The sequence below is a fragment of the Catharus ustulatus genome, chromosome 2 (assembly GCF_009819885.2).
Source record: "Catharus ustulatus isolate bCatUst1 chromosome 2, bCatUst1.pri.v2, whole genome shotgun sequence".
Lineage (NCBI taxonomy): Eukaryota > Metazoa > Chordata > Aves > Passeriformes > Turdidae > Catharus > Catharus ustulatus.
In genome coordinates this window covers 123,823,286-123,846,893 of record NC_046222.1, presented here as the reverse complement: position 1 = coordinate 123,846,893, position 23,608 = coordinate 123,823,286, and the positions used below count along the sequence as shown (strand labels likewise).

General features: G+C 51.3%; 2 protein-coding genes across 4 annotated transcripts in view; one reads left to right on the top strand and one right to left on the bottom strand.

The window, feature by feature from the left end:
* Nucleotides 1-756: 756 nt before the first annotated feature.
* DONSON (DNA replication fork stabilization factor DONSON) lies at nt 757-7,218 on the top strand. The gene is made up of 10 exons (XM_033053172.1): nt 757-1,029; nt 1,870-1,950; nt 2,773-2,976; nt 3,059-3,237; nt 3,609-3,787; nt 4,304-4,427; nt 4,530-4,634; nt 4,964-5,162; nt 5,938-6,132; nt 6,894-7,218. The coding sequence occupies exons 1-10, from the start codon at nt 757-759 to the stop codon at nt 7,029-7,031; spliced, it is 1,677 nt and encodes a 558-aa protein (XP_032909063.1). The 3' UTR covers nt 7,032-7,218.
* A 679-nt stretch (nt 7,219-7,897) lies between these two features.
* Nucleotides 7,898-23,608, bottom strand: part of SON (SON DNA and RNA binding protein) — a 36,426-nt gene continuing 20,715 nt past the window's right edge. For 2 of the 3 annotated variants that reach the window (XM_033053170.2, XM_033053169.2), the window contains exons 7-12: nt 20,352-20,462; nt 19,772-19,888; nt 12,666-12,813; nt 10,233-10,301; nt 10,045-10,160; nt 7,898-9,417 (exon numbers count right to left, since the gene is read on the bottom strand). In XM_033053170.2, coding sequence (XP_032909061.1) covers nt 9,259-9,417; nt 10,045-10,160; nt 10,233-10,301; nt 12,666-12,813; nt 19,772-19,888; nt 20,352-20,462 — 720 coding nt within the window. In that variant the 3' untranslated portion in view covers nt 7,898-9,258. Of the gene's footprint in view, nt 9,418-10,044; nt 10,161-10,232; nt 10,302-12,665; nt 12,814-13,596; nt 13,677-19,771; nt 19,889-20,351; nt 20,463-23,608 lie in introns of those variants that run through there. The other variant, XM_033053171.2, reaches the window with a different exon arrangement.

The window sequence follows — 23,608 nt, the reverse complement described above, 5'->3', positions numbered from 1 at the left end:
CGGGAAGGAGCGGGGCTTTGTGCGCGTCTGCAGCGAGCAGAGCCCCGGCAGCTCCACACCCGTTCTGGAGCCTTTCCCCAGCCGGGCGTGCTTCCCTCATTCCCATCAGTTTCGCTCCAATGTTTTCAAAAAAATGACATAAGAAATTAACAAAATTTAAAAAACCAAGCTCAAGCAGTCGCAAAACTGCACATGAAAAATCTTCTAAGGATATAGTTTGTCTTTTATTAAATCTTTTGTCAATAGAGAGCTGTTTCTAACTACCTTTGTGAGTTTTGAACCACATGTATTTGTAATTACACCCTTCCAGTATTTTATACCTTTTGAACTCCATGTACAACAGAGGAATGCCATCGAAAGTAGTTTTCTCTCCCAAACAGCCTAAAACACTCATTTATTTCTCCCAAAGACACTGAACCCCGAGTGTTTCGTGTCCCACCGCCCAGCCCCGGTATCTGCACAGGGGTTTGTCCAGGGACAGCCGTGTGGCGATGCTGCCGCAGCCGAGCCCAGCCCTTGTGGCCGCTGTGTGAGCGCATTTGGAAGGGCACGGACACCATTAGAGCGCCGTGTGTGTTTGTGCTCCATGTCGGTGCTGCCCGTGCGGGCGGAGCGGGGCTGGCGGAGCCGCGCTCCCCTCAGAGCCCCTGAGGGCGGCAGCGATGGCGGCGCCGCTCCCTCAGCGCCGCCCCGGGGCGGAGCCGCCGCCCTTTGGCGCCAAGACGGGAGCGCGGCTCCTCCCGGCCCCGCTCGGCCATGGCTGCCCCTGCCCAGCCCGAACACTCGCCCGGCTTCAAGAAGCCGCCGGCGCTGCTGCGGCTGAAGCGCAAACGTCCTGGGCGGAGGAGCGACCCCGCCGCCGCCGCAGAAGCCGCCGCTGCCCCGGCCCCGCGGGGCCCATCCGCGGCCGCCCGCCGGCGCAACCCCTTCTCCAGCCTGGACAATGCTCCGCAGCGGGCGGCGACCGCCCCTCAGCCTCCGGCAGCGGCCCCCGCGGGCGGGGACCCATCGGCAGCGCCCTTCTGGCAGGTTGGTCCGAGCCCCGGCAGCGAACGCTGAGCTCTCAGCCCTGAGCTCTCAGCACTGAGCCATTGCCCTGAGCCATTGCCCTGAGCTCTCAGCCCTGAGCCATTGCCCTGAGCTCTCAGCGCTGAGCCACTGCCCTGAGCTCTCAGCACTGAGCCATTGCCCTGAGCTCTCAGCTCTGAGCCATTGCCCTGAGCTCTCAGCCCTGAGCCATTGCCCTGAGCTCTCAGCGCTGAGCCATTGCCCTGAGCCATTGCCCTGAGCTCTCAGCCCCGAGCCATTGCCCTGAGCTCTCAGCTCTGAGCCATTGCCCTGAGCTCTCAGCTCTGAGCCATTGCCCTGAGCTCTCAGCTCTGAGCCATTGCCCTGAGCTCTCAGCCCTGAGCCATTGCCCTGAGCCCTCAGCCCCGAGCCATTGCCCTGAGCTCTCAGCCATGAGCCATTGCCCTGAGCTCTCAGCCCTGAGCTCTCAGCCCTGAGCTCTCAGCCCTGAGCCATTGCCCTGAGCCATTGCCCTGGGCTCTCAGCTCTGAGCCATTGCCCCAATCCCTCATCTGTCACTGTCACCCTGAGCCATTGCCCCAATCCCTCAGCTGTCACTGTCACCCTCAGCCATGGCCCTGAGCCCCTTTTCATTGTAGCCCCGGGCTCACCCCGCTCCTCCAAGGCCCTGCTGGGCTCGAGCTGTTGCTCAGCACTGGGTGCAGATCTTGTGCTCGCCCCAAGCGGGGTTTGCAGTGTGGAGTGCCGAGGATCTCTTGGAAATGTCACTGCACAGGCAGTTTTTAAAAAATCAGCCCGGTGCATCCTTTGTGCTGTGCCTTATGTTGCTCTTTCATTCAGTTTTTAGAGCCGGCCTGTGAAGAGAAGGCTCCCAGCAGAGCAGAGGCTGCTGAAAGTTCCGACATCCTCTCCCTAAGCCAGGTATGGAACAGCACGCACTGTGACAAGATTCCAGTTCTCAGAAAGCTGAGACTGTTTCACTTGGTATTTGGTGGCCCATCTCTGTATAAAGAAATGTACTAAAATGTCAGTAATCCAGGAAGTTTCTTACACTGATGTTTCCTGTTCTGGTGTCAGCCTTTTAAACCCAGCCTCCTGCCTCACCTCACTGCTGTTGTAGTTCCATGGACAGAGGTTGTTCTCTTTCAGTATTATTAGCATGTTGACTATAATTTTACCGTTTCTTAGTTTTACATGTAGTTGAGATGAGGATGTTCTTCACCAGAGAGACCTCCAGTCTGGTTTTCAGCTGCAGAAATGGAGCACTGAATCAGGCACATACGAAAGCAAGAATTCCTGAAAACCAGCCCTTGAAATTGAAACAGAGTTTCAACAGATATTTTCTAATGTTGTTCTAGGTACAGGAACTGAAGTTCAAACTAAATTAGAAGGATAAAAAAAAAAAAACTGTCTTGGAGGTGGCCAGAGCATTTTTTAGCATGTAACCTTACAGTCATCAGGAAAGGATGAAATAAAATAAAATAACCATTTTGACATGGAAATGCTTGTCTTCATAAACATCAGGCTCAGGGCTTTTTCAGTTTAATAATTTATCTTTTTATTTGTTCCTAGTTTATATTGTTGGAAGGAGCCATGAGTGCAAGCCCTTTTGTGTGGTTTTATAGGCAACAGAATGGAGTGTTTCTATTAGAATCTGGTACTGAGTAAAATAATGAAATAACAATCTGTGCTGTGAACAGGTTTATTTTTCTGCAAGTTAACTGATGGTGTTTGTTTGCTCAGGACCTTCATTCACCTCTTGCTGTACCCCAAGCTCCCTCCTCACCACGAGAGGAATTCCCTGCAGACTGGAGCATTAAAACACGAGTTCTCTTCATGTCCTCCCACCCCTTCACCTGGGCAGAGCACCTGAAAGCGCAGGAGGAAGCGCAGGGCTTTGCTCAGCACTGCAGAGCTGCACAGACCACCCTGCCCCAGAGCCTGCAGGTGAGAGCTGGGTGCTGGCTGCAGCTGCAGCTTGTGCTCCTGGCAGCTTTTCCACACCCCTGACACCCTGTCGGGCCCGCAGGAGCCGCGGCTGTGCTCGGAGCTGCGCTGTGCCTTCCAGCAGAGCCTGGTGTACTGGCTGCACCCCTCGCTGCCCTGGCTGCCGCTGTTCCCCCGCCTCGGCGCCGACAGGAGGATGGCTGGGAAGGCCTGTCCGTGGGCACAGGACGAGGCATTGCAGCAAGTGCTCATGAGTGACTGGTGAGTGCAGCAAATCACTGCTGGGCTGGGTGGGAGTGAGGCAAGGGGGTTTTAATTCATCGCAGAATCATGGGATGGTCTGGGTTGGGAGGGGCCTTAAGGATCATGGCAGGGACACCTCCCACTGTCCCAGGCTGCTCCAGCCCCAATGTCCAACCTGGAACTGAACATTCCAGGGATCCAGGGGCAGCCACAGCTGCTCTGGCAATTCCACCCCAGCCCCTCCCAGGGAACAATTCCTCCCAATATCCCATCAAATCTTACAGAAGCCATTCCCTGTGTGCTGTCCCTCCCTCCCTTGTCCCCAGTCCCTCTGCAGTGCATCCCTGGGGCAGTGCCCGCAGTGACAGCGCTGTTTTTCCCCCCGGCAGGTCGGTGAGCTTCACCTCTCTGTACAACCTGCTGCGGGCGCGGCTGTGTCCCTATTTCTACGTGTGCGCGGCGCAGTTCTCGGTGCTGTTCCGCGCCGCGGGGCTGGCGGGCAGCGCCGTCCCCACCGCCGCCATCGCCCCCACCACGCGCGGCCTGCGAGAGGCCATGAGGAGCGAGGGTAAGGGGCAGGGGAGAGCCCTCAGCACTGCTCTTGTCAGCACACTTCAGCCACAAACACCAGAGGTTCCTGTTCAAAAGGACACAGAGAATCCTTGTTGCTTTATTCCAATAAAGGGAGAGGCCATGGGGCATCCCCTGGGCTCTCTCAGATTTTTGGAGGCCTCACCTCCCTTTTTATCCCAATTTCCCATCTGCATTTCCCTCTCTCTGTCCCCATTGCTGAGGTACTTGAGAGGCACAGACTTCCCAAACACTGACACCTGAGATTGCCCTCTAATGTACAACCCTCCCTTTGCATTTTTTAATTCTTATAGAAGTCATAGTTTTACCCCATTGCTTCTTTCAATACCCAGTTTCATTTATCAGCAAACCCACAGTTTGTTTGTAAAGGCAAAGATCTTTATCCATTCATCAATCAGTGGAACCCATCCCATTGTTTCTTTTATCCACCAGCAGACCCACAGCTTATTTGTAAAGACAAATCCCTCATTCCTCTCCCTCTGCTCCACCCCAGGCATAGAGTTCTCCTTACCTTTGCTGGAGGAAAGCAGAACCAGGAAACAGAAAAGCTCTGAGGAGAGTTTGGAGACAGAAAGCACTGATGGGCTCGGAGGGGGCAGCAGCAGGGAGGATGTGGGGTGAGTATCAGTGTGCAGTGCTGGGATCCAAGGGCATCTCCACAATCCATTTGGAAATCCTGCCTCAGAGCCCTGCCCTGCTGACCCTGCTCCTGCCTGCAGGGAACCAGCTCCCAGCGATGATGATGATGATGGAAGCTTCTCTTGGCTCGAGGAGATGGGAGTCCAAGACAAGGTGAAGAAACCAGATACTATTTCCATCCAACTGTATCCTTGCTTTGATCTTCCAGCAGCAGGCAGCCGTTCCAGTGCTGTGGTACACATTTCAGTTCTGTAGAAGTTTGTGAGAGCTGTTTTCCAAATAGGAATCCTCATGTTCGTGCACACTATGAGATACTGCTTTTTTAAAGTTACTTTGCAAGTATTTCTAGGACTTGAAGCCAGGATTAATACTTGAAGAACAAATCTGGATGAGTGCAAACCTTAGTGGTGTTTGGGGATTTTGGTCAGATGGGTGTGGGGGGTTCACTGCTGCAGCTTTTTGGCACAGGGCTGCTTCCAGCACTGCGTGGTTTTGCCTTGACTGGGCTCTGCAGGCGCAAGGAGAAGCACGAGGTGCAGGTGGATCACAGACCCGAGTCGCTGGTGCTGGTGAGGGGCAGCCACACCTTCACACTGCTCAACTTCCTCATCAGCTGCCGCAGCCTGGTGGCCGTGGCGGGGCCGCAGGCGGGGCTGCCCCCAACGCTGCTGGCCCCGGTGGCCTTCAGGGGAGGGACCATGCACACGCTCAAGGTGAGGGTGGGGACACTGGAGTGGGACCATGCACACACTCAAGGTGAGGGAGGGGACACCGCTACCTCTAGGAAGGGGAGGGAAGCCATTTCCTTACCCAGAGGATCAGACTTGGTGGCTTTTCCTTCAGGCACCACAGCAGGATTTTTGTGGCTAAAGCCTGAGTCAGGATTTGGTGTGCAGGCACAGCCTGTTCCTAAATCCCTCCAACACATCCCAGTGTTCTCATTCCTCACCTCCTGAGAGACAAGAGGCTGGGCAGAACTGCCCAGAGGGAAAATGGCTCTTAAGATTGTCCCCACATCTTGTGGGGTCTCAGACTGTCCCAGCCCCTGAGCCACAGCTCACAGCTGTTCCTGCAAGGAGTGGTTTGGATGGAGAGGGACCTTCAGGATCATCCCAGTGCCACCCCAGCCATGGCAGGGACACTTCCCACTGTCCCAGGCTGCTCCAACCTGGCCTTGGGCACTGCCAGGGATCCAGGGGCAGCCACAGCTGTGCCAGGGCTTCCCCACCCCCAGAATATCTAACCCAAATTTCTTCCCACTAACAACAGGATGATCTACTGTTCCACCAGAGAAGTTCATCCTGTTCTGCACTTCCCAATCCCTGCAGCATTCCTGCAGTCCAGGAGTGCATTTCAGGAGTTGTTAGAGGGCCAGTAGAAGCACAGGGAGATGGGAATAGTGGGCAGTGTTTGCATTTCCAGCACTGCAGTGCCAGAGCTCGGCTCTAACGCTCTGTGCTCGGCTCTAACGCTCTGTTCCACCCTCAGGCTCGGGCTCTGAGTGGCCGTGCCCGGGTGCAGGGCGGCTTTGAGGACGTGTTCAGCCTGGAGGTGCTGGGGCCGGTCCTGCCGCACACCCTGCACGCCCTGACGCTGCTGCTGGGCCCGGCCCAGCGCGGCTCCTTCCGCGCCCTGCTCAGCCCCCACGAGCCCAGCGCCGCCTTCAACGCGGCCCTGCCGCAGGTGAGTTCACAGCAGGACCCTCCCCTGAGCCCTGGGGTCAGCCCTGAGCCCCCTGTTCCCTCTGCTGGGCAGCCAGGATCTGCTTTAGGGTCAATCCGGGATGAAACACATGGGCTTTCTTCAGGAAACAAATTTAAGCAGGTTTTTTTTTTTAACTGGTTTGGGGAAAATGTTTTCTTGGAGAGAAGTGGAAAAAAATGGTTGTTTAACAGGCAAAGTACTTTTTAGCACAAAAATGAACAATGCTAACCAGCAAAACTTTTTGCTGCTCTAAATGAGATGACAAATTTATAGAGTCCTTTTTGTGGGTGGTAGCTTGGCTTTGTTTGTTTGTTCTCAGTCCCTCCAGAACTGGGAAATGTCACAGCCCAGGCCAGGCCTGCTGGGCTGCAGGTGGGTTTTTAGTTTAGAGCAGGTTTGAACAATTTTAAGAAAAAGGAAAAAAACCCCACAGTGTAGGGAACTTTTTTGTTTCAGCTAGCTAGAAAAACTAACTAAAAGTTAAAAGTAAAGTAAAGGAGAGTTCTCCTGCTGTCCCCTGCAGCCAGCACGGTGTGTGAAGGATGCAGGGGAGTGAGTGCAGACTCTGGTAACAAACTCTGCACCTCTCCTCTCCCCCCTCACTCCTGGAACCGGTTCTAAAGCTGCAGCACTCAGTGTTTAACACTACCAGAACAGAGGGTTGGGGATGTACGAGCCAGGGGAGCCCCCAGTGGCTGCTGGAGCTGCAGGCCCTGACGGATTCTGTGTGCCCTTCACAGGAGGGGCAGCAGCAGGACCTCCCTCCCTGCGGGCTCCACCCCAGGACTCTGGAGCAGCTGAGGCAGAGTCCCACGCTGGGGAAATCCTGCATCCGCCTGCTGGAAATGAAGGATTTCTGCTACACCTGGAAGGCCTAGCAGTGTCTCCGTGGGGCTGGGGGCTCCCTGCCCGGTGCTGAGCCTGGGGCAGGGCAGGAGGGACACGAGGGTGTCACACAAACACTGCCAAGGGCTTTGCAACAAAGGAGGGGGAAGCCTTGGACTTGTATTTTTTATTGTAGAAGGTGTTTTTAAAATAAAACATGGTTTTATTGGTCTGGTTTGCCCCTGGTGTCACTCACACACACACCTTCTGTTCCAAGCATGGAATTTCTGCTCCTGCTTGGGGCAGGAACTCATAACTAGAACCCCCTTGGGGATAGGAACCAGATGAGCTTAAAGGTCCTTTCCAGCCCAAAACTTCTGGGATCCTATGGAGGGAATGCTTGGGCATAGAGCAGCCCCTGGGCCTGGGCCAGCAAAAGTTTCCCCTGCCTCCAGATCCTTTTTGTCCTGCCCCAGGGATGCAGTCCTGCTGGAATTCCTGCTGATTAATCCTGGCTTTACAGAACTGCTGTGACCTGTCAGCTCCAGGAGCAAATCCCAGCTGCTCCCAACTCTGCAGGGCTGCTCCTGAAGGATCTGTGACTCCCACCTTTAAGCCATGAAATCCAGACCTTTCCTAAGTTATTTTTAAAATGGAATCATTAGTGGGACTGGATTTCCCTGCTGCTGGGAGGGAACTCAGGTCTTTACCTTATGCAGAAAAAGGAACAGAACAAGTACAGGGGGTTGTACATTCCCAAATCTGTGTCCAGCTGTGAATTCTGAGCTGCCATGGAGAGCATGGATTGCACAGAATCCTCAGCAGCTCCAGAGTGCCTCTTCCCACATTTCCTGGGGATTCCACACCTCCCAGGCAGCTCCCAGCACAAGCTCCACACATTCAGTCACAGACCAAAGGCGAGATGCCAAAGGGAAAAAAGTTTAATTGAGACAACAACGTCCATGAAATGAAGATCAACTGAAGCATTTCCAGAGCGCTTGGACAGACTCAGAGGGGCTTTTGTGTCTCCAAACCAACCCCAATTCTCTGCTGCACAGGAAGCACCAACCCTTGTCCCTGCAGAGCAAGGAGACTCCGTGTTCTGTGACACTGATGGGATCCACACAGCTCCAGGATTCCTCAGCCCCATGGCCAAAGGGTCCCTCACCAGGGGCCTGAGCAGCCTGGCTGGGTTTGTTCTCTCCCCAGCCCCAGCTCAGGGTCACACCTCACCTTGTCTGGGACAAGCACCTGAACAACCCAAGTGCAGAACTCCTGGCAGCCTCCTCCTAACTCAGATCCATCAGATCCAATCCCACGTGCACACAGATCAAAGAACAATGCTTCTTAAATTAAAAATAAAATAAAAAGCAGGAAAAGCTTTTATAACCTCTCTGCTGTCCAACTGCCTAAACTCTGGCTCAGGCTCCTCGAGGGCAGAGGATCCTTATGGAAACATTTTATTCCAAGGAGTTATTTTGTAGAAGTTCAAAGCAACCAAAAAGAACCAGACCTGCTCCTGCCATGCCAGTGGCTGTTGAGAACCCTCACCAAGCCACTGCTGGATCGTGGGTTTCTCCAGAAGGCATTTTGGCATAGTTCAGTTCCTGTTTCCTGGCTTGGCATCCATTGGAATTACTGTTGACTGACCAGGGGTGAAGATTATGAACTTGTGCTGCTTTATTGACCAAGTTGGGTACAACAATTGAAGCGTCATTCTACCCCCTCCCTCCCCCCAACTCCAGTTGTAGATTTGTTAAGAGTTTAAAATTCACATGAACCACAAATCCGTACGATCAGCATCAGGCAGTGGATTCACTGGTTGGGAAGAGCAGCCCCAGGCCCCAGTGCTGGGGCAGCAGGAGCTGAGCTGGGTGCTGTCCTGGCTGGCACCGAGGGCAGGGCCCAGCACAGCCCCAGAGTGTCCCCAGCACCTCCCCGAGCCCAGGGAACTCTGCAGCCACTACAAAACTGTAACAAAGGGTCAACGTCCCAGCAGGAGAGGAACTGCAGGAGCTTCAGCCAAGGGTTTGGATTTCTGATGCCTCCAGAGTCTGTCGTCTGATTTAGTCGTTTAAGAAATAATTACATCACTAATGTAAACAATATAAACATACCAAAAACTAAGTATGATTTAAATACATTTGGATGGTACAAAAGAAAAAAAAACCTGTGGGTGTCTGTACAGTTTTTACAAGGTGGGAATCGCCGATGTATTTACAACATGAGAGGGGTAAATACCATTTCTTGTGCAGAACCAGTGTCCCAGTGCAGCCCAGCTCAGCGGTGTGAGGCACTCCTGAACATGGTGGTATTGACCATGCTCTCCTTTGGTACCAGTCCCATGGCCTGCAGCGCCGCCGTGGCCGCCGTGGCTTTCGCGTGCTTCTTGTTAAGGCTGGCAAAGGTGGGCCTGTACTCGTTGCCATTGACTCTCACCTGGCACAGGGGAACCAGGGGTTAGCAGGGGCTGTGCCTGCTGCAGGGACACTCTGGGTAACTCCTCCTTGGGGACACACAGAACCCATGGCTGCCTGGCAGCACGGATGGTCCGTGGGATCCCAGCGTGGTTTGGGTTGGGAGGGACCCTAAAGCTCATCCCACCCACCCAGCCATGGCAGGGACACCTCCCACTGCCCCAGGCTGCTCCAACCTGGAACTGAACATTCCAGGGATCCAGGGGCAGCCACAGCTGCTCTGAAAATTCCATCCCAGCCCCTCCCAGGGAACAATTCCTGATTCCCAATATCCCATCAAACCCCACTGGGAGCCATTCCCTGTGTGCTGTCCCTCCCTCCCTTGTCCCCAGTCCCTCTCAGCTCTCCTGGAGCCCCTTCAGGCCCTGGCAGGGCTCTGAGCTCTCCCAGCCCTGGATCAAGTGTCCCCAGCTCCCAGCTCAAAGTGCTCCAGGGACCCGATTTGGCCTTTCCAGGAACAGGACTCGCACATTCCAGCACCGAGACGGCTCCGCCATCCTCAGCCAGCCCCGGGAGGTGTTTCTAGCAAACAGAAACATGGATTGCATCCCTGGCACAGGGCAAGCAGCAAGGGGCAGCCCAGACCCACCTTGAAGATGAAATGTTTGCGGTGATCAGGCCCACTGTCGTCCACCAGCACGAACTCGGGGGGCGTCCACCTCCTCTTGTTGCAGATCTCCATCAGCGCAGACACCGGGTGCTTCCCTGGCACACAGACAGCCCAGGTCAGCCCCCAAGCACCTCTGGGAATTGAATTATTCTAGACTAGAATCTCACCTGAAAGATCCTTCATCACCACGTAATGGCCAGACCTCTTCTGGGCCTTCTCTCCCACAGCCACGAGCCCTGCGAACAACACGGGCGTCAGAGGGGACACCAGAGCCCGCCCAGCTCAGCCTGCACCTTCCTCATTCACTCAGCATTCTTCCCAAGGCTCCAGGAGCACTCTGAACCAGCCAGCAGGAGAGAACTCTGAGCAGTTTTACACAAGGACAGCTGGTTTTCCATGCCCTCTCTGAAGCATTGTGCTGTTCTGTGCAGCCCAGAGTCAGCCCTGCCTTCAGCCTGCCTCAAACACAGGGAGCACAGCAGCCACTGCCATTATCCAGACATGTCCTGTGTCCCTGCTCCAGGAATGACACCACAGACACAGATCCCCTGTGCTCTCAGTGTCCAGCAGCCCAAGCTGTGACCTCCATCCTCTAAACAAAGCAGCAGAGCGTGGAGCAGCCCCAAAGGGTGCAGGAGTTCAGGCTGCCCTGGAGTCACTGACACACCAAAGCTCAACACTGCTCTTCTGAAAATCTTACAAGGCAAAAAATAAACTGAAGAATTGCCAGGAATATTTAAAATTCCACGAGAGAAACTCAAGATTCTCTGCATGGATTTTGCCACTCTCAGGCTTCAACCTTTCAATATTCCTTTGTTTCTTACCTCAGGTTTTCCTGTTGTGGATTTGGTGAATAAAGACAGGGAGATACTGAATTGCTTCCAGTGTCTTCCTGCTCCTTCAGCTTTTTTTGGGTGGCATTTGGGTTTCTTTTGCTTTACAGAAAATCCTTCCCTCCTTATCAGATACTGTCATTAAACTCTCTCCCTGTTGCAGAGCCACCTCCTGTCTCAGGGACCTCAGCTGGGAATTTCAAACAAGCTGCAGCCTCCTGAGTATTTTATTGTATTTTATTGTGGGGGATAGGCTGAAAAATGTCTGATAAACTCCTTAAAAAACAAACCTGGGTGGTGGGTTAATAACAGCCTTCCTGCCAAACAGTGTGTGTTAAACCTCTACACAGAAGTTAAAAAAAATAAAAAGTACCTTTTACCCATTTAATCACCCAAAACATGGATGTCTGAAAAACTACTTGTCCTCAATTATATAATCCCTGAATATATAATCCCTTGTCCCAAATATATATGACATATATATAATTGTGTTTCCTGCTCCCCTGTGAGCATGTGGAAAAAAAAAGGTAGTCTAAAGTTTCATTCTAACTTTTTTTTTTCCCTCTTATAGTTTCTAATATTAAATTTTCTCTTTGTACCACTTACAATTAAACCTGTTTTTACCTTCCTCCTAATCCTACCTCAACAACAAAAAAATTCAAATTAATAAACAAAACCACTACACTGGCACAACTTCTGTGGGAATGATCAGGTCAGGCTGCACATGAGCATAAATATTTCCCAAGCAGGAAGGCCAAAGCAAAGCCCAGCTGTTTGAGGGCCACCCCTGCTTCCAGGTGACTCCACAGGCCAGGAGGGGTCCCTGCCCATCACTGTCACCAACCACCTTTGGGGTTTCATCTCTTTTTTTACACAGAAAGGTTGTAAAGAAAAACATGTGAGGAGTTTGGTCATTTCAGGCTCAGTTCTGAGCAGTGACAAAAGCCAACATAAAATCCCAGAATGGTTTGGGTGGGAAGGGACCTCAAATCCCACCCATGCCATGGCAGGGACACCTCCCACTGTCCCAGGTGCTCCAGCCCCATCCCATTTTCAGTATTTCCATCCTTTGCTTTGAGATGGGATTGAAGGTTCCTGGAGCAGAGGGAATCTTTAGAGCAGCAGGAATCTGTCCCACAGTCAGTGTGGAGCTGTTGTTTTGTTCCATGCACAGCAGAACAATGAAATCAGAAATCCTGACTGCTGAATTGTGCATCTTGGATTTAAACAGTCAGAACCTGGGGAGAGTTAGAGATGGGAAATCTCCAGCACCCAGCACACAAAGCCCAGTGGCCAAGCTGAAGGAGCAGCAGCACTGCCTGGATGGTTGTGCTGCCCAAGGGAGCTCTGCCCTGCAGCCATGGAGAACAGGGAGGTTTCCGTGTCAAGGGGAGGCTAAAGCTGCCCCTGGAAGCTGCCCTGAGGATGAGCAGAGATGCCTTCAGCAGGATCAGACAGAGATGAACAGCAGGGACAAAAAAGGACTGGAATCCAGAGGGAAGGCCCAAAGTCACTCACAAAGCTCAGCTGTGGGGCTCTCAGCTCTGTCCTGTCAAACTGACCCCACTGTTCCATTTCTATCCCTGCTCCTGCTCCAGAACAGCTTCTCCACCAGGACAAAGCTCTGGACTGACCCCAGGCATTGGCAAACCTGAATCTGTTCTCATGTGCCACTAACAGAAAACACCTGGTGTCTCCCAGGGCCTGTGGCACTGCAGGCAGCCCTGAGAGCTGGGGAGCCACGAGCATTTCTGGGGCAGGACTCACCTTTGCGATCCGTCTTAAAATCCACCATGATGGGCTCAACGCTGCCTTCCTTGTTCTTGCCAAGCCCTTCTCCTTCTCTCCAGCCCATTTTCCTCATCAGCTGAGCTCCCATTCCTCCAGTGACAGGGGCTGCTCTTAAGAACTGATCCTATCCAGAAAAAGAGAAGTAAAACAAGGCCTGAAGTTAGTTCTGGGATTTTAAATAAGAAGTGGGAGCTTCCAAAAAAAAAAATGTTTCTAACAATTTTTCACAGACTCAATTAAAAAAAAAAAAAGAAAAAAAAGAAAAAAAAAAGAAAAAAAAGAAAAGAAAAAAAATCCACCTGAGCTCTGTGGATTTTTAGCCCAAACCAGTGCGTGGAACCCGGAATTCACGCGGACACACGAGACACAAATCAATGTTTGGCAAAAAAGAACAACTTAGGAAAAGTCTAAGGTGATCCCAAAGTGGCAGTGAGTGACCCTCTGCAGACAGATGTGTTTAATCAAGCGACAACCATCCGGTTCTAAGCTCTCTGCTCTGATCCCAGAGATCTCCTCAGCTCGGGAAGTGGGAACTGATCCCGGCACAGCTGTGCCAGGGGCACCTCCTCGTCCAACAGAACACAAGCACATTTAGTCATGACATTCACAGGCTGTTTAGGCGTGTTTAAATCTAAAAAAAAAACCTCTCCCCACCTGATTCATTACACAGCAGTTGCACATTCAAGTTCTACTCTGAAATTCCACATGGAACAAACAGGTTTTGCTTTTCCCCTCTCTTTATTTTAATGGAAAAAGGCGCTTGGCCCCCCAGTTTAGCAGCAGCAGTCGTCACATTCTTTCAAATGAGCATTAACAAAAGTTGTTAAACGGTGAAAGCTTATCAACAGAAAGTTTAAACATCTGCTTTGATGTAAAGAACTGTAAAAACTCCTTAAATGTTACGTACCTAGGCCTCGCTGGCCGCAGTGTTGTGAATAGTAGGGCTGGCACTGACCGTGGCAAGAAGGCGGCTACAAGGATTTGACCCTGAAACAAGTTTCCATATAGAGGGGTGAAAGTTCACAGGTTATTCTGTGAACTATCATCTCTCGTGCCCCCCCGCTGACCCCAGAAGCAAGTCAAGCATTTCCATCACAGCAGAACCTTGCTTGCCTTCCCGGACACGAGCTGGGAGCCGGGCACGGAGCGGCCGTCGGACCCTGCGGGGCTGGGCAGGGTTTGCTCACTGCCCAGGCACTTCCACACACACCCCTCGGGGCTCTGCTTCCTTTGGAGCTGGGCTTGCAAGAGCAGGAGTTTCCCAGAGTTCACACAATCATGGAATGTCCTGAGCTGGAAGGGACTCATCAGCACCACGGGTTCCGAATGCTGGCCCTGCACAGACAGCCCAAAATCCCGGCCTGGGCATCCCTGGCAGCTGCTGGGCTCAGCACAGCCTGGGGCTGCCAGCACAGCCTGGGGCTGCTGGGCTCAGCCTGGGCATCCCTGGCAGCTCAGCCTGGGGCTGCTGGGCTCAGCCTGGGGCTGGTCAGCACAGCCTGGGGCTGGTCAGCACAGCCTGGGGCTGGTCAGCACAGCCTGGGCATCCCTGGCAGCACAGCCTGGGGCTGGTCAGCATGGCCTGGGGCTGGTCAGCACAGCCTGGGGCTGGTCAGCACAGCCTGGGCATCCCTGGCATCACAGCCTGGGGCTGGTCAGCACAGTCTGGGGCTGCTGGGCTCAGCCTGGGACTGGTCAGCACAGCCTGGGCATCCCTGGCAGCACAGCCTGGGGCTGGTCAGCACAGCCTGGGACTGCCAGCACAGCCTGGGACTGGCAGCTCCTGCATTCTGGACACAGCCCTGGCTGCCCAGGTGCATCCCTGGGTTCTGCTGCCAGGTCTCCTTTGGCAGACCGTGTGTTTTGCAGGGGTTTCCAGCACACCACTGTGCCCAGCCCCACGCTGGAGGCTGCCAGGAGGTGTGGCAGGAAAGCCTGGCTGGAGGCTGTGCCAGGAATGCTCCCAAGCTCTGCCCATGCCAGGAAATCCCTGAGTGGATCCACAGGGATCCACGCGGCTGCAGGAGCAGAGCTGGGGCTGGTGCAGAGCCAGCCCCTGGGGCACAACATCCACAGCCCTTGCCAGTCCCTCCTGCCCTGCTCTCCAGGGACACCCCCAGGACAGGGAGGCAGGCAGGGCTGGGCTGGGGCTCCCTGGCTGTTCCAGCACCACGGGGTGTGTTCAGTTCACAAAGGACACAGCGCAAGCTCCTGCTGAGGTCACTGCGGCTTTCCCAAACACCTGCACGTGTCCTGCCTCAGGGCTGCAGCAAGGACACAACAGAACCAAAACATCCTGGTCCTGGGCAAAAACCCTGAGCTCCTACAGAGGAATTACCAGAGCCTGAACTAACTCCAGAAACTGGAAATGGGAATGTCTAAGTTCCAAAGGGCAGCTTGTTAAAGCACCCCTCCCATGGGGGAATTCAGGATCCTGGGGGAGAACTGCAGCAGGAATTCTGTGCTGGCTCTTCAATGTGACCAACAGAACCAGGACAGCAATGACTCACACTTTGATTATTATTATTAATAATGATTATTATTATTAATAATAATTTAATTCCAGAAGACACAAATACTCGTGCATCCCACTGAAAGGCCAGAGGAAGGAATTCTGGCACCAGTGGGAAAGGAGCCAGGAGAAGCCCACTTGGATTCAGGTCACTGAGGAAGCCAAGGTCCCCAGCAGGGAAAAGGTTCTTGCATTTTGATTCTGGTAAACCTCTAGTGCCACCTGTACATTGTATTTTTTGTAGTTTATAACAGACAACTTCCCTCAGCCCATGGTTTAATGAGGGAGGTGTAACTGGTGCTGGGTTTGGAATTCATTGAAAACCACACAAGTCACAGGAATGGTCACAAATGCAGGGAAGCAAGAGCCACAATTCTCATTTAAAAAGCATCCAAGTGTGAGTCTCCCAAAAACTCCTGAGCAGCTCTGGACCTTGGCAGATACAAATTCAAGGGGATGGAATAAAGAACCCCCAGGTTTCTGAGCACTTGGTTCCTGCTGTCAGAACTCTCTCGTTATTCACTAAATCATTTCTCTTTTGCTCACTGATTTTAATTTGAGGGAGCCTGCAGGACAATTTGATCCCTTTTTCCTTATATTTTGACCTCTGAATTCCATGAAATTTCACTTGCACTCCACCAACACATGGAGACACTGAAGAGCCACATTCTTGTGCCAGCACTTGCTTTGAAGAGAAGGTAAAACCTGATTCCTTCAGAGGGTTTAGAGCAGCTCTAATTAAGTTTTTTGTTGATTCTTCAGGCTGACTCTTTGGAGCAACAATTTAGGAAGTAAAGACAACAAAGCCTTGAAGGCAGAGGGGGCAGCTCAGGTACAGCACAAGGTTGGAACTAAAGGCTGAACTCCAACAGGTTCAAGTTCCAGGAACAAGCACACCTTGGAAAAGCTTGTGCCAGGGAACAGAATTTCCCTTTAAATCCCAGCACCTCCTGAGTGGGAAGGGACCCACAAGGACCATCCAAGTGCAGCTCCTGGCCCTGCACAGCCCAACAATCCCAGCCTGGGCATCCCTGGGAGCACTCCTGGAGCTCTGATCAACATCTTCTCCCTGGGGCACCGTGCAGGGACCCTGAGGAAGGGAATTTGGGCTGGCTGCTGAACTGGAAGATGCTCTGGTCCTTTGAGCAGCAGCTCCAATCCTTCCCACAGACAGGAGCAGGAATCCCTTGCTGAAGAAGCCCAGCAGATGCCTCACAAGCCCTGCAGGGGCTGCTCACAGCTTCTGCATCAGAGCAGGGAAAAAGGAAAGGCTGGGAAAAACAGCAGCCAGAGCACTGGGGGGAGCAGTCCAACAGAACTCACCTGCTGGGGAATCAGGGAATCCCACACTGGTTTGGTCAGGAGGGACCTTAAAATCATCCAGTGCCACCCCTGCCATGTCAGGGACACCTCCCACTGTCCCAGGCTGCTCCAGCCCCAGTGTCCAACCTGGAACTGAACATTCCAGGGATCCAGGGGCAGCCACAGCTGCTCTGGGCACCCTGTGCCAGCCCTGCCCACCCTGCCAGGGAACAATTCCTGCCCAAGATGCAGCCCCTAGTGAGCACAGAGCTGCTCTGCTTTGCCAGGTGCCAAGGAAAGCTCCTTGTTCCAGCAGGAACACCTGGCTGAGGGGAGCTCAGCAGTCCTGCAAGGGGCAGCCACAAAGCTCAGCTTAACTTCCACCCTGAGAGGAGCTCTGCTCTGCTGTGCCTGCAAGAATGGAAGGGAGGCTTGCACTTTCCAGAACTTTCTGCACCCCAGGGATCAGCACAAGTGAGTGACCCAGCAGCTCCCCAGGGCCACCCCTGAGCACAACCCCGGGTTTGGGGAGCAAGTTCAGGCTCCAGAATTGAGCTGATAAATCCAGAACCAAGTGGTGAGTCTGGGAAAGGGGAGTAAATAGACCTCAACAGAATTTGCTTGGAAAAACAAAAAAATATTTGACCACTTGCTCTGACGTTTCTTCAGCAGCACAGTGTGTTTGGAAGGAAAAAGGGAATAAAAATAGAAGCAACCTTCAGAAAAGATGAGTCACATTTGTGAACTGATTACACTGATGGTGACAAACTGAAACAGAAGCCACTTTTTCAAAAGGAAAGGTGAGATTGTTCATAAATTTTTTCTCCTTGAACACCACATCACTCTTTTATGGACCCTGCTCAGGCCCCTGCACATAAACACCAGAATTAGTCCAGGAATTAGAAACATAAGTCTTAGTTTAAAACCCAGTGTTCCACAGTACCTAATTCCCACCTTGAGATGGCAAGTCTGGTTTGAGTGCACATTACCTCTCCAGTCATTGGGAAAGGACAAGAAAAGGTGAAATCCACAAAATGCAAAGTGAAGACAGAGCTCAGCAAATTCCCCAAGTCCCTCCCTGCCCTCTGAGTCAGCCTCCTGTTGCACCTCCCTGGTGTTGTGGTGACCTCTGTCACACCCAGTGGCTGTGCTTGCTCTGATTCCTTCTTTCTGAGAGCCAGATGGGCTCAGTCTGTGCTGGATGGTCACAGCTCCTCCCATGGCAAATTCCCCAGGGAAATGCCTTCAGCAAACAGCCTCAGCCAGAAATGTGCATTAATTCACAGACACAACATCCCCCAAGCAGCTCCACAGCCCTGTCTGCAGATAAAAGCCACAGAAGCACAGAACATCTGAGCTGGAAATGACCCATAAGGATCAAAGTCCAACTCCTGCCCTGAGTGAAGAATACCAGGTTGTTCTTTTTTTTTTTAATGTTAAGATGCAATTTTGAGGCCAAAAAGGGAGCACAAGCCTGACTCCTTGGTGTTACACTCAGTAACTGATAATTGTCACACAATTTCAGGTGTCCCAAATAACACACAGCCAGTACTTTGCATTTCATGGGTGGTTTGCATTCCTGTCCCTGAGAAAGATAACATGGATTCAGAACCACATCCCTGCTTCTTCCTGTGTAATCCTCCTGCAGCCACAGCAGGACCCCACATGAAGCTGTGTGAGGCTTTCCCAGCCCCACCACTCCTGAGCAGCTCTGGGCTGGCACAGAGGATGAAGCTGGCAGAGCAGGAGAGCAGCTGAGGAGTGCCAGGGCAGGGAGAGGACTTTGTCCTCACCTCCTCACCCACCAACTCCTCCTGTTCCCAGCCCCAGAGCCTGCACAGCACATTCCCAGCTCTGGGCAGGGCAGGAGAGCTGTGCTGCTGCCTCACTGATGCCCAGATCCAACAAAATGCTCCAGCACTGCTCTGCTCCTCACAGCAGTCGGGTCCACAAGCACAGACCACACTCTCCTCCCGTGCTCTCCCCATGAAGCATTTTCTTGGGTTAGTGGTTGGTTTTTTGGCTGTTCTTTTGGTTTAAAGTTGCTTTAAAACAGATCCCAGAGTGAAGCAGGAGGACAGGATAACACACCTGGCCCTTTCCACTTCACCCTTGTGAGCAGCCCCAGGGAGGAGGTTTGGGAAAGAGCTGCTCCCTTTCCAGAGAACCCATTGCAGGTGCTGCAGACAGGGAGAGCCTCCCCTCACAGCCCTGCTGATCTCCTTCCCAAGCCTCCCACTGGAAAAGCTCCTTCCTCACCAACACATCCCTGTGCTTTGCAGTTCCCTCTGCCAGGAACAAGGACAGTCTTCATCAAAGGCAGCGTTTTGTTACAATCTCAGTTGTTCAGAATTTTTAAAACCAGATTTCATCATGCACATTCTGCATTAACAATAACAAGATCCCAGAAGATTCCCACCTGGCCAGTGACTCAAACCTGTGTTCCCTGGCTCTCTGCACTGCTTGGCTATATGAAATGGAAAAGTAAGTTAGTGAATCCTGGTAAAAAAATGTTTCTATTTTTAGGATATTATAATTCCAGACTTTCATGTTCAGCTGACACCAACTTTTATGGACATTTCCACCTAAGCCTCAGATCTGAGCTCCCAGCTTGGAGGGTGTCCCAACCGAAGTACCTGCCACCAGCTTAACTCATTCCTTGTGCCTGGAAGGTGAGAATTGCCTGAATTCCTCAGTTCTGCTCCCTGACAGAGCACAGATTGATCAGCAAAGATGCAGCTTGAGTAACTAAATGCAAACAACACGTGGATGGAGGACGCAGCACACCCCAACACCAGCCAGTGATACCCCACAGCAAGAGGAACTACTGCACTGTACCTAACAACATCACTGAGCAACTCATTAACTGCAACTCCTCTTGAATCCTGCACATCTCTGGCTCCCACAAAACCCTGGTGATCCAGAGAGAGGCCAAGGAGCAACCACAGAGAATCAAAGACAAGGGCAGTTTGGGATTTGGCTCATTGAGGCAGATGCCAAAACCCAGTGATTTCAAGAGCAGCAGGACCAAAGCCTGCCTGCTGTGTGCCAGTGGGGCACTGAGGGCTCTGCACTGGCAGCACAGCAGTGTCCTGGCAGTGCCAGTGCAGGCTGTGTCACACCTCAGGGCACTGCCACACCTCAGTGACAGCCAGGGCAGGGTCTGAGCCCAGCCTGCCGCACTGGGCACGTGCTGTGCCACACGTGTGGCAATCCTTGAGTGCTGTGGAGTGTGCTGCTGAGGCAGCAGTGCCTGTGTCACTTCTACCTTTCGGATCCACGCCTGGGGGCCGCTGTTGGTGAGCTCGTCTGAGGACAGGATCTGCGCGCCGGTGCTGCCCGTGAACTGCCCGGGGATGGAGTTGGACTGAGCCCAGGCGTCGATCTGCAAGGCAAAACCCAGGGTGAGACCAGCACCAACCTCTCCTCCGCAATTCTCTGCTCTTTTCACATCATATTGCTGCTGTCTGGGGTGCTCACTGACTCTCAGATGAGAGCAGGCGCTCCCAAAATCTGCACGTCTGAATGGGCACCCTGAAACTCCAGTGAGTTCAGCATCTCCTCATCCCCAAAACTGCTGAATCCACTGCTTTGGAAAGAATTACCTACATCTGTGCTGCTGAACTACAGGGAAATTTAAACAAAAATAAATTGGAAATTATGTTTCAGACTGACTTGGGTAAAAAAAAAATGGAATACACCATCGTGTTAAAAAAGTGAAAACTAAGGCAGAACTTTGAAACACCTGCCCACAACTGGGTTTCAAACTTAAAGAGGAGAGAAAAATCAGCTGCTGTGAAAGGGAAATGTTGATTTTCCCCCAAATGCTGCTGGGAGGCTCAGCTTACCTGCTCCTGTGCCCGGTTCAGCATGCACATGGCCTCCAGGTCAAAGGAGTTCTCATTGAGCCTTTTCTGGGCCACTGCTCTGTCGTTCATGGCTGTGGTTATGTCCACACACTAGGAGGAAAAAGAGCATTTGTAAAAATACAGCAGAGCAAAACAGTGTCCACTTGAGCTGGAAAAAGCTGCTGGAGAATCAATGCTGGCTTGACAAAGAAACAGGCAAAGTGATGGAAATCCTGGGACTACTTAAGATCCTGAACAAAGAACAAATCTGAATTTAAACTGTAACTCCCTGGTAATTTAAAATCACCTGTACACACAAAATATCCAGTGACTTATTTTCTACGAACTATTTGTCACAAAAAATTCTGGTGAATAATAAACAGAGAAGCATTTTACTGTTCAATGAGATTTTCTTAACCAACAGAATTAAATGCAATTTAACTAGAAATTCATGCAGAGTTGTTCCCATGAGCATTCTGCTATTAAGTCACACTAAAGCTTGTCTGTATAAAATAATTCCAGCCTGAATCAGATGCATTCCACAACCTTGACTTTAATGTTTCAAATTTTCATCTTCAGCCTAAACCAGAAGGGAATAAAGATGGGGAAGGGGCTGAGGGAGCTGGGAAGGGGCTGGAGAATTCCTGAGGGAGCTGGGAAGGGGCTCAGCCTGGAGAAAAGGAGGCTCAGGGGGGACAGCAGCAGGAATTTCCCCATGGAAAGGGAGCTCAGGGATTGGAAGTGCCCAGGGAGGTTTGCAGTGCCCATCCCTGCAGGTGGCACCTGGAGGTGGCACTCAGGGTGACAAGGTGGCCGTGGGGACAGCTGGGACTGCCTGGGCTGGGAGGGATTTTCCAGCCCCAGGGATTCTGCAAAACCAGGCTGTGACCCCACAGGATCCACTGCTTTGGAAAGAATTATCTACATCTGTGCTGCTGAACTAGAGTAAAATATAAAGAAAAATAAATTTGAAATGATGTTGGGAATGACTTGGTGAAATACAGGAAGGAGCTCACTGCAAACCTCCACTGTGGGCAAAGCCATGGCACAGAAATCCACATTTGGGGCTGTAAAAATGCAACCAATTCTGGCTGGGGTGCAGCTTTTATAAAATCCTTGTGCATTTTATGGATCATTCTGTTTGGAAAGCACAAAGGGAAGGGAGTGCAAAGACAAATGGAATTCTTGAGATGTGACAGCAGCTGGAAGGGCTGGGACTGTTTGAGAAGAAGAAACTAAATAATCAGAACAGCAGCTGGCACACACACACACACACATCAAGGTGATGGGTTAACCTGAACTTCATTTTCATTTGCTTTGTAAAATCCTTGCCTCTTCTGTTGTCACTGTCTCAACCTCTCACACATTTTGTACTAAAGGGTCAGCAGGAGAAACTGAAACTCTTTTTAAAATTGACTCAGCTGAACAAAACAAACAGTGTGAAACCACAACCCTTGTACCAGGAACCTGGTCAATAATTCAGTAAATACTGACAGGAAGAGACAGATAGGAACATCTACACTGGCATCAAACACAGGAATTGCTTCTGTGCTCTATTAAATCTGATTTTAAGATCAGGTTTTTTTGCTGGTGTTTAGGACAAAGGTGTTTCTGTTGGGAAGATCATTATTGGAGTATCTGGCACTGACCAAACAGAGCTAAAATCCCACAAGTCCCAGGTGTCTATGGACTGAGCTCAGTACTTATTTCTTGTCACAGAGAACATAACAAAGGCACAAGAAGAATTAAAATACAATCTACCAACCCCCTCACACAACAGCAAGGATGCAAAAATGCCTTTTCCAAATGCACACTGGCTGAGTTTCCAAGTTTCTCTCACATACTTAAAACAATTCCTGAATTTTCTCTTTGTGAAACTGGTCCAGGAGAGAAATAAAAGTTCTTCTACTCACCAAAAGTTTCAATCCAGCAATACACAAAGGCATGGAAGCAGTCCATGAAAGCACAGGGGACCACTGCCATGCTAACCAGGTGTATTAGTGCTTTACCAAAGTGGGCCTAGCAACACTCCCTGCTGGGTTAATTCCCAAACACTGCTCCATTTTGGAGACCATCAGGGCTCTGTGTTATGTCAAGACACTCGATGGCAGCTTTGGATCTTGAAAAAAAAAATAAAAAATATCTCTGCTTGCGGTATCAGAAGTTGTTGTTATTCCTGAGTCAAACAGGTGGAGGTGAGGTGCTGTTCTCTCCTTCTTGGTTTGCCCCCACAAATCCCAAATACTGAACAAATAAAAAGCAGGTGTTTTGTACACTCTGGAGGTGCATGAATGCTTTTACTGCTTAGATCCCAATGAGGAGTCACCTGGGATAACCCAACCCTGCCACTCTACACTTCCAAACACTGCTTCCTCAGAGGATGCCAAGACATGATGAGCCCTGAGATCACTCCAGACCTTCCCCTCCATCTCCTACCACCACACACAACTAGGTTTTATTAAAAAAAAATGTAATGCACAAGCAGGGTCATTTCAGATTAAGCCCAGAATTAATATGTGAATTAAAACACAGCAACAAAAGCAATTGTGTGGGGTTTAATGTCAAGACTTGCATCAGAACTGTCACAGTATTGCAAAATCAGCAACAATGAATGGGGGTCAATTCTGGGTGAAATTCTGATCTGCCTCATGCTGCTGCAAGGAGCCACTTCCACCACAGAGCCCTCCTGAAGATGAAAGGATGAGCAGAGAAGCACTGTGTTACCTGCCAGACTCCCTGGAGAAACACAGCAATTCTGTCCCTGCACTTCCCAAACCCCAGGGGTGGCACAGCCTGCTGGGAGCTAACGCCCCTGAAATCACCCTTAACACAAACCAAGTTAAGGTGAAGGCAAATAAAAATATTTATTTACAAAATATAAAAACAGACAACATAGTTACAGGCATTTATAAAGATATACACAACAGGAAGGAAAGGAAGTTAAATGTATTTACTGTAATGAAATTGGGAATGACATTCTGCACAACATTCTCAGGGTTTTACTGGAGCAGCTCCCACCTGTGCTGAGGGAACAAGGAACTGGGTGCCCAACCATCAAATTCTGAGGGATTCCATTAAAATGCTGGCTAAGATATATCCTCTGTGCTTTTGGTGCTGTAAAAAGCCTGAAGAAAAATTCCTTCTGTGCCTCTGAACAATATCAGAAAGGTCTTGAGAAACAAATGCACCAAGTGCTGAGATGGCTTTGTCAGAAATTGATGGGGAGGCTTTGAGGTTTGGCTTTGGAAGGTGTGAGA

Coding starts and splice junctions, on each gene's coding strand:
- DONSON (XM_033053172.1), top strand. CDS start 757: ATGGCTGCCCCTGCCCAGCCCGAACACTCGCCCGGCTTCAAGAAGCCG. Junction 2,977..3,058: donor CCCTGCCCCAGAGCCTGCAG/GTGAGAGCTGGG, acceptor TCGGGCCCGCAG/GAGCCGCGGCTGTGCTCGGA. Junction 6,133..6,893: donor TCAACGCGGCCCTGCCGCAG/GTGAGTTCACAG, acceptor TGCCCTTCACAG/GAGGGGCAGCAGCAGGACCT.